The sequence below is a fragment of the Staurois parvus genome, unplaced genomic scaffold (assembly GCF_062004578.1).
Source record: "Staurois parvus isolate SC_StPar_1 unplaced genomic scaffold, SC_StPar_1.0 ptg000151l, whole genome shotgun sequence".
Taxonomy (NCBI): Eukaryota; Metazoa; Chordata; class Amphibia; order Anura; family Ranidae; genus Staurois; species Staurois parvus.
The window spans coordinates 12,969,649-12,983,360 of NW_028317947.1; the positions used below are offsets into that span (position 1 = coordinate 12,969,649).

The window sequence follows — 13,712 nt, forward strand, 5'->3', positions numbered from 1 at the left end:
TTCCCCTGTATAGCCCCTTTGCCTATAATAAATCAACCTACTTGTGTCTTTGATACGGCCAGCTTGCAGTGGACTACACATTCCGTGCTTCCTAATGCTATTTTTGTTCATATATATAGGTAACCACTTCCCGTCCGGCCCATGTATATAAACGGCGGGACAGGAGCAGTGCAGGAGCGGGTTGCTGTTCATAAACGGCGTTCGCCATTTTATCCTGTGCGCACTCCCTGGGAACACCGATCACTGTATGGGACCTTTGTGTGAGGTACCAATCAGTGATCACATGAATAGTAGTAAGCAAGATGTCACTTCTGACATCATTGCTTACTACTTGTGAAATCTGTGAATGATCAGAGAGGTCACATGGTACAAGGCTATTCACAACAGCCTTGTACCATGTGACAAGCTGTGACCAATCACAGCTCTCACAGTATTTCTCAATGGCTGCAAGAATGCAGACAGAGAGAAAGAGAAATGATTGCTTTTACAGCCTTTATGGGTGTAAAAGCAATCAGTGTAAAAAAAAAAAAAATCTTTATCACCCCCCACAAGTAGTGCAGTGTCACTATGGTGAAACTGTACTGCTAGGGTGACAGTATGTTAAAAAAAAAAACCAACAACATAAATAAGAACCCCTCATGTTTTGCATTGTATTGTTGTTGTTCTGTCACATGTTCTGTCCCCCTTTGTAATGTACAGCGCTGAGCGAACTATTGGCGCTTTATAAATACTGTATAATAATAAGAAGAAGAATATAAATAAATACAATAAAAATGTAAAAATTATTTTTGAAAAATTATAATTTTTGGTTGTAAACTAATTTGGTTATTTTTTTTTTTACTAAAAAGATAACTGAATAAATTTTGGCCAAGATTTATGAAGAAAGATTATTTATTTGCAAAACTTTATAAGAAAAACACTTTTTTTCTAAATGTTTGGACTTTTTCACTTATATACTGTAGCAAAAAAAAATAAAAATCCCAGTGGTGAATAAATACCACAAAAATAAAGTGTTATCTGTCTGAAAAAAATGCTAAACAAATTCATGGGTACAGTGTTGCATGACCACGCAATTGTCATTCAAAGTGTGATAGCGCTGAAAGCTGAAAATTGGCCTGGACAGGAAGGGGGTGAAAGTGTCCGGATTTGAAGTGGTTAATATGTGTGTATAACAGGGGCGGACTGACCATTTGAGCACTCGGGCACTGCCCGAGAGCCCGGGGCCAGTAGAGGGCCCCAGGAAATGCCCCTGGTACCTTTTTTATAGGCTTTTTTGGGTGTGCTTTGAGTGTGGTCAATGACACAGGGGCCCCATAATCCCCTATTGCCCGGGGGCCCCATAAGTTGTCAGTCCTCCCCTGGTGTATAATGTATAGAAGGAAGAACCACTGAGGTAGGCTGTAGGTAGAAAATAATGTATAATAGATGTGCATAAAAAATAGAATATGGAGGTATTGTAAGGTGATCTACAAAAAATATATAAATCTTGATTTAATGTAAAAGAGTATTACTGCAAGTATAACTTATATCTGATTCAATGGATGAGTCTATACATACAGATATGTAGGTACGAGACTCTAGGGTCAGATCATAAAAGATACATAAATACATGCATTAAAAAAATGAATATAAAATACTAGAACATCTATACATAGAAAATTGTTTAAAATCAAGTTACGCTTGAGTTGGAACTTGCTATTTGGTGATATGTCACCAAACATTGGACAACCGAAAGTAGAAACACTCTCAGAGTGGACCAGGGGCGGACCGACAACTCATGGGGCGCCTTGGCAATACGAGATCATGGGGCCCCTGTGTCCTTGCAAAAACTCAAAAAAAGCCTATGAAAAAGGTACCAGGGGCATCTCATGGGGTCCCCTACTGACCTTGGGCCCTCGGCAGTGCCCGAGTTTCCAAATGGTCAGTCCACCCCTGGAGGGGACTATGTAGAGGAGACTGTGATGAAAATGTCATAGAAAAACCATAAGGAAAGCTGATCTTAAATGTTAATCATGTTACAAGACATTTACATTCTCTGTTGGATACGTATCTTCTCTCCTACCTTCTTTCTACCAGGGGCGGACTGACCATTTGGAAACTTGGGCACTGCCTGAAGGCCCAGGGTCAGTAGGGGGCCCCATGAGATTCCCCTGGTACCTTTTTCATAGGCTTTTTTGAGTTTGGGCAAGGACACAGGGGCCCCATGATCCCGTATTGCTCGGGGGGCCCCATGAGTTGTCAGCAGGGGCGGACTGACCATTTGGAAACTCGAGCATTGCCCGAGGGCCGGGGTCAGTAGGGGGCCCCATGAGCTTCCCCTGGCACCTTTTTCATAGGCTTTTTTGAGCTTGGGCAAGGACACAGGGGCCCCATGATACCCTTTTGCCCGGGGGGCCCCATGAGTTGTCAGTCTGCCCCTGCTTTCTACCTAACAATTCTTCCTTGCACACATTTTACATGAGACACATGGTCATACTACACAGGTTTGTAACCATGTATTTTTTATTTTTTTTTTAACAGTTGCGTTTTTTTGAATCATACAAAAGTATAAACACCCCAAGGTACATGAGATAAATCAAGCATATGGTATACAGTAGAAATACAATACACATAAACTTCTAATGCTGTAAACCATACAAGTTCAACTGAGCAAAGTCATTAACCACTAGCCTACAGGGCACTTATACCCCCTTCCTGCCCAGGCCAATTTCCAGCTTTCAGCGCTGTTGCACTTTAAATGACAATTGCGCAGTCATGCAACACTGTACCCATATGACATTTTTATAATTGTTTTTCACACAAATAGAGCTTTCTTTTGGTGGTATTTAATCACCACTGAGTTTTTCATTTTTTGCTAAATAAAACAAAAAACACCTGAAACTTTTGAAAAAAAAACACACTTTTCTTCATTTCTGTTATAAAACGTTGCAAATAAATAACAATTCTTCATAAATTTAGGTCAGAATGTATTCTGCTACATTTCTTTGGTGAAAATAAAAAATAAAAAAAATAATAGAAACATTTGAAAAAAATACAAATTCAATTATTATTATTAAATATTTTTTTTTTACTATTTTATTTTTCAGCACACTGTGATCAAAGCAATACAATGTTACCATAGTAACATTGTACTACTCTGGGCAAGTGATCAGGAATTTTTTTTTAACACATTATGATTGCTAATACCAATGTATTTCATTGATATTTGCAATCATTGTTACTGAATGAAACTGATTCATTCAGTCTTTTGTTGTGATTAGCTGTGATTGGACAAAGCTGATCACATGATACAGATGTGCTGTGATTGGCCCTGTCTGTATCATGTGACTGCCTTGACCAGTCACAGCTAACAACATAATTGTATACAATGGATGGGATGACAGGAAGCCATCCATTGTATACAATTGACATGTGATCTGTTGTGATTGGTCACAGCTATCACATGACACTGGCAACGGGCCGGTGTAGTGATATGTCATTGGCTGTGTCCCGTGAACAGAGCCGGTGACAGATCTCACCGCTACACGGCCCTGCAGCCTCTTGAGCGGCATGTTTTGACAGGACGTCATTTGATGCCCAGTTACAATGGCGCGTGTCCCGGCCAGCTGTCAATCTGCTATAGGCCGGGTAGGAAGGTGTTAAAAACATATATTTTACAATGCAGTTGGCCAGAATCCACTAGTGAGGAGTTGAAAAAAGATCTCAGGGCGTGAACTGGAGCATGAAAAGAAAAGAACAGAGAGAGCCAAATGGGGAAGAGGGGATGTGGGGAGGGGAAGGAGAGGGAAGGGGGGGAGGGAAACTGAGAATCACCAAGTATTATACCGTAAGGCCCTGCGCCTCCATCCACCCAGCCCATAGTCTATCAAATTTAGCCGGACAGTTACGGCTCATATAATTACGTTTATACAGAGGAAGTGCACCATTAATTGCCGACTTCCAACCCGAGATGGTCTGTAACCATGTATTTTTACAACAGCCACACTGAACAAGTGTTTTTACTTTGTTGTTTCATATTTATTGTTCTATATCATTCTAATTTACAGCATCAGAAAGATACATATAACTGATATAACGTGAACTTTTTGTATACCAGGGCCATTACACTCAGTTTGTCACCCTTAAATATTTCCCTCACTGTTTTGTAACCCTGAAGATGGGGGAGAAACTGGAAATGCATTAGATGCAGGGGTGGACTGACAACTCATGGGGCCCCCAGGCAATAGGGGATCATGGGGCCCCTGTGTCCTTGCCCAAACTCAAAAAAGCCTATGAAAAAGGTACCAGGGGCATCTCATGGGGCTCCCTACTGACCCCGGGCCTTTGGGCAGTGCCAAATGGTCAGTCCACCCCTGATTAGATGCTTAGCCACACACATATTATTTCCTAGTAAAGCTATGATAAATTCATAACTGGAAATTTTAAAGAAGATTTTAGATGCACAACACTCCCTCCCTTATAGTTGTCTCTATGGTGTGCCGTATTAGTGACTACCCCTCCCCTCTCACTTTCACGGTAATATAGCCCAACTTTTAAAGCACAGCGTAGTGTTCCAACCACATGGTCTACTAGCTAAAGACCAAGATAGATGGCACAATTTTGAGTAAATACAGTCAGATCTGGAGAATGTCTTGGGGGAATCAAGATGTGTTTTATAAGTTTCAAGTTTATAAGGTGGTGGAATGTGTGCGTTTGGATTAGCATAGGTTAATGTGGACCCTCGGTTAGTATCCTTGGTGTAATCAACATTGAATGAGGAAAGAAAAAACAGAGGGCGCACAGGCCTAGTGCATTACCATAAAAAATGTTTAATAAAAATTAAAGTATGTGTTGTACTCACAAAAGACAATATAGTCAAGGCACATCATAAAGAACAGCTGGGTCAACACCGCGCTGAGTAACAGTCCGCAATGGGGAGTGTAGACATCCAATAGGCAGACGCGTTTGGAGGGCTTGCCTTTTCCTCAGAGCCACAACACCGCGCTGAGTAACAGTCTGCAATGGGGAGTGTAGACATCCAATAGGCTGACACGTTTCGAGGACTTGCCTTTTCCTCAGAGCCACAACACCGCGCTGAGTAACAGTCTGCAATGGGGAGTGTAGACATCCAATAGGCTGACACTTTCGAGGACTTGCCTCTTCCTCAGAGCCACAACACTGCGCTGAGTAAAAGTCCGCAATGGGAAGTGTAGACATCCAATAGGCTGACGCGTTTCGAGGACTTGCCTCTTCCTCAGAGCCACAACACCGCGCTGAGTAACAGTCCGCAATGGGGAGTGTAGACATCCAATAGGCTGACACTTTCGAGGACTTGCCTGTTCCTCAGAGCCACAACACCGCGCTGAGTAAAAGTCCGCAATGGGGAGTGCAGACATCCAATAGGCTGACGCGTTTCGAGGACTTGCCTCTTGCTCAGAGCCACTCAGTGGCTCTGAGGAAGAGGCAAGTCCTCCAAACGCGTCAGCCTATTGGATGTCTACACTCCCCATTGCGGACTGTTACTCAGCGTGGTGTTGACCCAGCTGTTCTTTATGATGTACCTTGACTATATTGTCATTTGTGAGTACAACACCTACTTTAATTTTTATTAAACATTTTTTATGGTAATGCACTAGGACTGTGCACCCTCTGTTTTTTCTTTCCCCATTCAGTATATTTGGATTCCCCCGGTCTATTTGAGGGCAGCAAGGTGTGAATGTTCCAGGACATTCTTAATGTGGTTGTAGCATCGAGTCCATCCCCAAGCGCAGGAGCATTTGTGTTTGCTGGTTCTTTGTATTCAACATTGACCCTTACTTAATTATCCCACTTTCACTATGAATTACCCTCACTATCTAAACAGAAACACATGGTATGCTTACACCCTGACTAGGCAAAACTAGAAAGAGCAATAGAGCACAATAGGACGTGAACCACCACAAGGCAATAAACATGAAAGCTGCTTTGGATTGTCCATTATTTTTAAGAACTCCCTTTTGTTCTGTTATAGATTGTGAATCACATTTATGATTGATTTCACCTCACTTCTGTTTCAGGAGACCCATATAATGTTCAAATCAACCAGAAAAGCTTTTATAATCATTTTGTGTTGTACAGTTACCGTGGTGTTTAGCTACATTGTTCACCTAATCTTCAGTCAGGTAGGTTCCTTGTCATAGACCTTACACTTTATATTGTGTCTATGGATGTGGCTAAGAGTGTAACAGTAGAAATGTTGACCATTTCCCATCAGCTTTTCAACGTTCACTTTCACAATGTAAGCAATGATCTGTTATCTGCCAGTGGAAAAATGAAATACATTGCTACAACAATGGAAAACAAAAACATCGACCAACAAATAAACAAGATATTGACTATAATAAACAGTACAATCCCCCAAAAGGATACTATGTACTTAGATGAAACCACCAGTGCACTGCATAGCATAGCAATAATATGGAACTCTAAACCTAAATATTGTGTTGGAGACACCTTGATTGTTCAGGTTGAGATGTTCAATTTTTTGGGAAAAAAGAAGACTTATGGAGGAGACTTTCTAAGAGCCAGGATCTTTTCAGCAAAGCTGGGAGCTGGAGCTTCTGGGAGAATCGAGGACTTCAATAACGGAACTTACAATATTTATTTTACATTATTTTGGAAAGGAGAAGTACAAATATCCATTCTCCTAGTGCATCCCAGTGAAGGGGTATCTCTTTTGTGGAAAGCCAGGAATATGGGATCCAGTTATATCAGCTACAAAGGAAAATTTCTTAATAAATACCAAGAAGTATATACAGAATGTGGATTTTACTTGAATTCCCAAAAAGAAAAATGTAAATATGTGGACAGGAAATATAGAGAAGTTTTCTACTGTATCAAGTTACCAACAATTCCTTGCGAGGCTTTCATTTCATTAAAAAGTGAGAACACGCCTTATACATACCTCAGCGATGTGAACAAAACACTTTTTTTCACGTAAGTACTTCCTAAGATCACTTTTTATTTCTGGGGTAGTTTGAATTTTAGTTGGTTAAGTCCCATACCTGTTTATACAAGATGTTTCTGGAAATTAAGATATATTTATGTTTTGAAAGGAGAATCATTAAAAGAAAAATTCAATTTCAGACTGTTTTGTGTAAGGCTGAAAACTAGGCAGTTGAGAATTCAAACTAACCATGTGGTAAAAAAAACCAAAACATAATGAGGACTTAATTAAAGTGAATCTGTGACCAAGCTATCGACATTGAAATACTTACATATGGTATTCCCACCAAGCAGTAAATGAGTTTAAAGCGGAGTTCCACTCAAAAGCTCCACTTATTTGCCTCCACTGCCATATTTGGCACCTTTTGGGGGGGAGCGGGTACCGATTCCATTTCCGGCTCAGTTCGCTGCGCCAATGTTTGGCCTTCTCCTTCCTCCTGCAGTCTCCTGGAAGCTTTCACAGGTCCCAGAAGACTGCCTGACCAATCAGGAGGCACAGCGCGACTCACACATGTGCAGTGGGCTCTAGGTTGTGAAGCCACCAGCTGTCACAGTCTGGTGCCCACAGTTGAAATGCCAGCGCCCTGGAGGAGAGAGGGCGGTAAGTGGGACAGGTAAGTGTGTGTTTCTTAAAAGTCAGGAGCTACAGTTTTTGTAGCTGCTGACTTTTAATAAACAAAAGCGTCTGGAACTCTGCTTTAAACAAGTCATCACTAACCTCTGTAGCTGCAGGCACTCTGGAGCAATTCACAACAAAATGAATGATGTCTTGAGGACTTATCTCTCATCACCCTAGTCCCCCTAACCCTGCTCCCCGAGTACCTGTTTGCCTTTACAATAGACATTGGAAAGCTGCTGGCTCACTGCCAAGACAGGGGTGGAGTTGAGTCAATCTACTAGAAGAATCCCTAGAATTTCAGCACTTCTGTTGTGAAATTTAAGGATTACTTGCTCCACAGAGACTGTAGCTACAGAGGTCAGTAAGGGCTTTTTTTAACCATTTGCCCTCCAGATTATTTACCCCCCTTCCTGACCAGGCCATTTTTTGCAATATGCCGCTCTGTTATTTTAACTGTCAATTGCACAGTCATGCAGCGCTGTACATATATGAAATTTATGCCTTTTTCCCCCACAAATAGAGCTTTCGTTTGGTGGTATTTGATTACCTCAGCGGTTTTTATTTTTTGCACTATAAACAAAAAAGACCGAAAATTTTGAAAAAAACCCCAATATTTTTGACTTTTTGCTATTAAACTTGTCCAGTAAAAAAATGTAAAAAATCAAATTTTGTCATAAATTTAGGCTAAAATGTATTCTGCTTCATAACTTTGCTAAAAGAAATCCCAAAACGTGTAAATTCATTGGTTTCCATGAAAGTTATAGTGTCTACATATGGTGGTATATATACTGGAATTCAAATTTTTATTATACTCATAATGGCGGCGATCAGCGACTTATAGCGGGACTACGGCGAGCATTCTGATGCTGGGTGGGAACTGACTTGGTGTCACTGACATCCCCAGTGACACCAATACAGTGATCAGTGCTAATAAAACGCGCTGATACTACTAATGACACTGGGCAGGAAGGGGTTAACATCTGGGGCGATCAAAGGGTTAACTGTGTGCTGTGTTATGTTTACTACGGAGCAGGGGTGGACTGACAACTCATGGGGCCCCCGGGCAATAAGGGATCATGGGGCCCCTGTGTCCTCGCTCACATTCAAACCACACCTAAAAAAGCCTATGAAAGGTACCAGGGGCATCTCATGGGGCCCTCTAATGACCTTGGGCCCTCGGGCAGTGCCAGAGTGCCAAAATGGTCAGTCCACCCCTGCTACGGAGACATGTTGCTTTGTATTTCTCTGAAATACAAAGCAGTATGTCCTTGCTGACAGGAGAGAGACCTGTGTTGTTTACACACAGGTCTCTCCCCTGTCAGCTTTACCTGACGATCGGCAAGTACCAGACGGGAATTGCCGGCCAGGACCCGGTGATTGACATCCCTAGCCGCCAATGGTGGCGGGGGCAGGACGGTTAGGGATGTCAATCACTGGGTCCTGGCCTGCGATTCCAAGCCAGCACTTGCCAATAGTCGGGTAAAGATGGCAGGGGAGAGACCTGTGTGTAAACAACACAGATCTCTCGCCTGTCAGTAAGGACATGCTGCTTTGCATTTCCTACCTGGAAATGCAAATCACACATATATCTACCATAGGGCGGCGGGCAAGTGGTTAAAGTTAATTTGTGCCTTGAAGAAAATATTTAAATAAGTGAATGGCCATAGCCTTGCCAAAGGTTCACTTTAAAAATTACATCTTAAAATGATTACCAGATCAAGATACCTGATGCTGTATGCAATGTTAAAGTAACACCAATGGTTTAAAAAAAGAAAAGCCTATTCGAGTGTATATTCGTAAGTCATACCCTCCCCCAAATCTCCAAATTCCCCTTTTTTTTTGCTTCTGTGATCTGACTTCCTGTTAGAGGGTGGATGCATTCATCCCTTATAGGCTCATAGTACGTCACACCATTGGAAAGTGCTTCGGCACTTTCTATTAAAAGAAAAAACCACAGAAGAATATATGTATTTCTGTACATGTAGACTCAAATTGGATTGAACTTTTCTGTAAAAGTCTAGTTTGGCTCTTGGTAAAGCCAGTCATATCAATATAAGACCTACTGTATTAGATGACCTGATTGATAGAAAGTAAAATGACCAAGTTTGAAGGTAATTTGCTCCTGTATTTCCATCAAATGCTCAGCTTGACATGTCTGCATGAAGTCACAGTGAATAGCATAGTAACTGACAGGTGGCTCTTTGGCAGGTGGTCTCTGTAGGGAGATCAGAACTTTTCCCCTTCCATAGGCTCAGATATATTGTCCTTCCATGGAAAGATAGGCTTGAGATGAGGTTGCAGAGTTAAGTTGGCCATACACTAGTAGAATGTTGCTGGAAATGTTTCATCCTAATGTTTCATTTCTAATTATTAGTGGGGTCAAGTTGGCAGTCCTTTTTGGACCACAGTGATGAGAAAATTTGCGAAACAGGACAGAATTTATTTATTCAAATGAGTGAATTTCCAACAGTGTATGCGATTTTCATTCAGTAAATTCCATATGAAAATCTACTAGTGTACAGCCATCTTTAGTTTCTGAGGCTTTTGATGGTTTTACACAAAGCTAACAAGGGGTAATCAATTGAAAAGTGCCTCCAAAAGAGAATACCAGTTTTTAAAGCATTTCACCCCAAATTGTTTTGAGTGTGCACCAGGTGGTTAAAGTGTACGTAAAGCCGAAAACGTTTTTAGTTTTCGAAAGAGTAAGGGATTTTTAATACCCCATTGTGTTTTTTTTTTAAGTCTATGTACCTTCAGAAAGATTTCCTTTCAATTCCTCTCTTAGAGACAAAATGGGAAGTAGAAGGAAATCTGTCCAAAGCAAGGGGAAATTCCCTTAGACAGTTGTCACCTGAACAAGTATCCCCGTTGGAGGATTTCCCTTCACCTCCTGTTTCTATGTCAACCCTAAAATATTGGATTTCATGTTCTGTCCAGAGTCAGTAGTCACTAAAACAAATAGAGAGGGTGAATAGACCAGTACAAAGACACAACAAAAACCAAGGGATGCAAAAAAGAAACAAGGCACTAGATTGGTTGTACTATTCAGTCTTGAGACTCTATGAGGCTTTTGAGGTCTATTTTTAAGTTGCTCTTCAGGAAGTAAAGGCCAGAGGTCAGCATGTACAGTATACACTGAGTAGCGTAGAAACTGGTGTGCAGGGAAGATAGTGTCAAACACGTTACATAAAGTATAAAAGATAAAAAGTATAATAGTATATCATCATTTTCAGTTAACCACTAGCCTACCGGGCACTTGTACACCCTTCCAGCCCAGGCCAATTTTGAGCTTTCAGCGCTGTCGCACTTTGAATGACAATTGCGCGGTCATGCAACATTGTACCCATATGACATTTTTATAATTTTTTCACACACATAGAGCTTTCTTTTGGTGGTATTTATTCCACTGGGTGTTTTATTTTTTGCGCTATAAACAAAAAAATAGCAAAAAAAAAAAAGTTTTTCTTTGTTTCTAATATAAAATTTTGTAAACAGGTAATTTTTCTCCTTCACTGATGTGCGTTGATGAGGCTGCACTGATAGGCAGATCTAATAGGCAGCACTGATAGGCGGCACTGATGAGCTGGCACTGATTATGGGAACTGCTGGGCACTGACTGGCGGCACTGCTGGGCACTGACTGGCGGCACTGCTGGGCACTAGTGGGTGGCACTGGTGGGCACTGATGGGCACAGGTGGGTGGCACTGATGGGCACAGGTGGGTGTCACTGCTGGGCACTTGTGGGTGGCACTGGTGGGTAGCACTGCTGGGCATCAAACATCAGGGCACTGATCATTGGTGCCGATCCCTCCTGTGACAACTGCCGGTTCTTGGCAGTATTTTTCTCACGCAGCCTGAAAAGTCTGGTCATCCGGCTGTATGACAGCTGAGATGAGGAAGTGGACACCAACAAGATGATGGAAGGCTTCTGTGGGTTGCTGAGCAGGCCGGAAGTGATGTTGTTGGGATGTCAGGGGGCAGAGCTAAGCATTTCATTTCAGGGCAGCCCAAGCCTCTTTATCAAGCAAAGTCATGTTTGACAGACTGTACCACAAAGACCATGGTCTCCACTGCAGCAGCACAGCTTGGTTGGTCAATGAAGGAGAGGCATCATGCTGTAACTCTGATTTTGCCTCCCGTCAGCATGTTCCCTGTGAGCACTTCTGCAGTAGAGCCCCAAGTGCTAGTCCTTCCTCCATCAGTATGAATGTTATTAGTAGAGAATAACTGGATACTGGCATTAAAAATCCTGACCAACCATCTCATTTAACATATAAGATTAAAGTGGTATTAAACCCGAAAACCAAACCAAAAAATTTATATATTGCAGTATACCGATTCTTAAATGTGGTGGCTGCATTTGTTTTCTTTGTTTGTTTATTTTCAACTGGGAGCTTGCCTGTAACATGCTTTCTGTCTTAGGGTAGCTCCACTTTGACTGGAGGAGCAACGTAGCCAACCTTGGACAGCAGCATTGTCAGTCTTGGGGGAGGAGAGTGGTAGACTAGGAGATTTAGATGGACTAAAGTTGAACTTTTTGTTTCCATTTGGTATAAAGGTTTTACATAACTTTATAGAAGTTGACTACTAGAGGAACCCCTAGGCTTTTGTTCACATGATCTCAGTAGAAGAGAAGAATCAGATCCCTAAAGCTGGCCATACACAAATGGATTTCCTTTGTTCAGTATGTTCCCATCTATCAGAACCCAAACAGTGCCTGAAGTTGACTGGCTAGAGGCGCTGTTTGGCCAACAATTTTCGGCCTGGAAAGGCCACCTTTTTTTTAGAATTTTGTCCAATTTATAGTAGGTTTATTTTTTTGAGATTTTATCATCAGTGGTCACCATCACTGTGCTGGGCTTTGTGAAAGGCATAGCAGAATGGGGTGGGGATAGTGGAGGCAAAACTCCGGAATTGATGTCCTTCATAGACTCCATTCTGATCCAATAGAGTGCCAAAAGTAATTTAAATATCAGCATATTAGCGCTTAGAAAAGTTCTGATTTAATAATAAAATTTACTTTTAATGTGTGAGAAATTAGCAAAAAAAATGAGCTATGCCTGCATTCGAGCTGTAATATTTTTATATATCTTCTGCTGCTTTTTCTCTGGACTGTGCAATTGTATTGATATGTGGTTGTTACTGAAGATAACCTATATTTATGCATTTTTTCATCATGCTTTCACATGTTTACCTTAAAGGAAGGGTTCACTTTAGATCTCAGTCTTCCTAAACCTCCACCCCTTGTTCCCAAGCCCCATAACCCATTGCAAACTAAGCCTCCTCCCCCACCCAAGTTCCCATTTACCTATTTCCGAGAGCAGCAGCTGCCTCGGTTGAAGTGGTTATAAAGCCTACAAAACACCAAACTTCAAGAAAAATATGTTTAGGTGGTAGTATCCCCCCCCCCCACCTTATACTTACCTGAACCTTCAATCGATCCAGCGCTCTGAGCATCTGCAGCTCTACTCTTCCCTTCCTTCCTGGTCTCACAGGCTTTGCTGAAGCAGAAGGAGCCATTAGATCCTGCTGCTGTCAATCAAAGCCAGTGACAAGGAAGCAAGGGGTGGGGCTGAGCCCCACTGTCTGTGTCTATAGATGCAGGCAGCGAGGCTCGGGAGCACTAGTGCCCCCATAGGAAGCAGGGAAATGGCCAGGGAGGAGGAGCCAGAAGCGGGGGATCTGAGAAAAAGAGGTTTAGAGCCGCTCTGTGTAATCCTCCCTCCTAGCTCATCCCCCTAATCCCCTCTCCTAGCACAAATTCCCCCCCAATCCCCCTCAGCACCACTCCTTTTCCTTCAATCCCACACTGTCTGTGTCTATAGATGCAGGCAGCGAAGCTCGGGAGCACTAGTGCCCCCATAGGAAGCAGGGAAATGGCCAGGGTGGAGGAGCCAGAAGCGGGGGACCCGAGAAAAAAAGGTTCAGAGCCGCTCTGTGTAATCCTCCCTCCTAGCTCATCCCCCTTAATCCCCTCTCCTAGCTCCACCTAGGACAAATTTATCCAAATCCCTCCTCTAGCTAAAACTCCTCTAAATTACCTTTCTCAGCATAAAATCCTCTCACCTTACCCAAATCCCCCCCCCACCCCCTTTGGCATAAATCAGCAGCACAAATCAGCGGCCATGCA

General features: G+C 42.3%; 2 protein-coding genes across 5 annotated transcripts in view; both read left to right on the plus strand.

The window, feature by feature from the left end:
• The window catches only part of LOC149464491 (NXPE family member 4-like), a 109,921-nt gene that overhangs the window by 39,665 nt on the left and 56,544 nt on the right, over positions 1–13,712 (plus strand). The gene's annotated exons all lie outside the window — the stretch shown is intronic.
• The window catches only part of LOC149464492 (NXPE family member 1-like), a 77,518-nt gene that overhangs the window by 39,652 nt on the left and 24,154 nt on the right, over positions 1–13,712 (plus strand). For 2 of the 4 annotated variants that reach the window (XM_089674464.1, XM_089674466.1), the window contains exons 3-4: positions 6,036–6,140; positions 6,233–6,954. In XM_089674464.1, coding sequence (XP_089530590.1) covers positions 6,048–6,140; positions 6,233–6,954 — 815 coding nt within the window. In that variant the 5' untranslated portion in view covers positions 6,036–6,047. Of the gene's footprint in view, positions 1–5,990; positions 6,141–6,232; positions 6,955–13,712 lie in introns of those variants that run through there. The other 2 variants (XM_089674463.1, XM_089674465.1) reach the window with 2 other exon arrangements.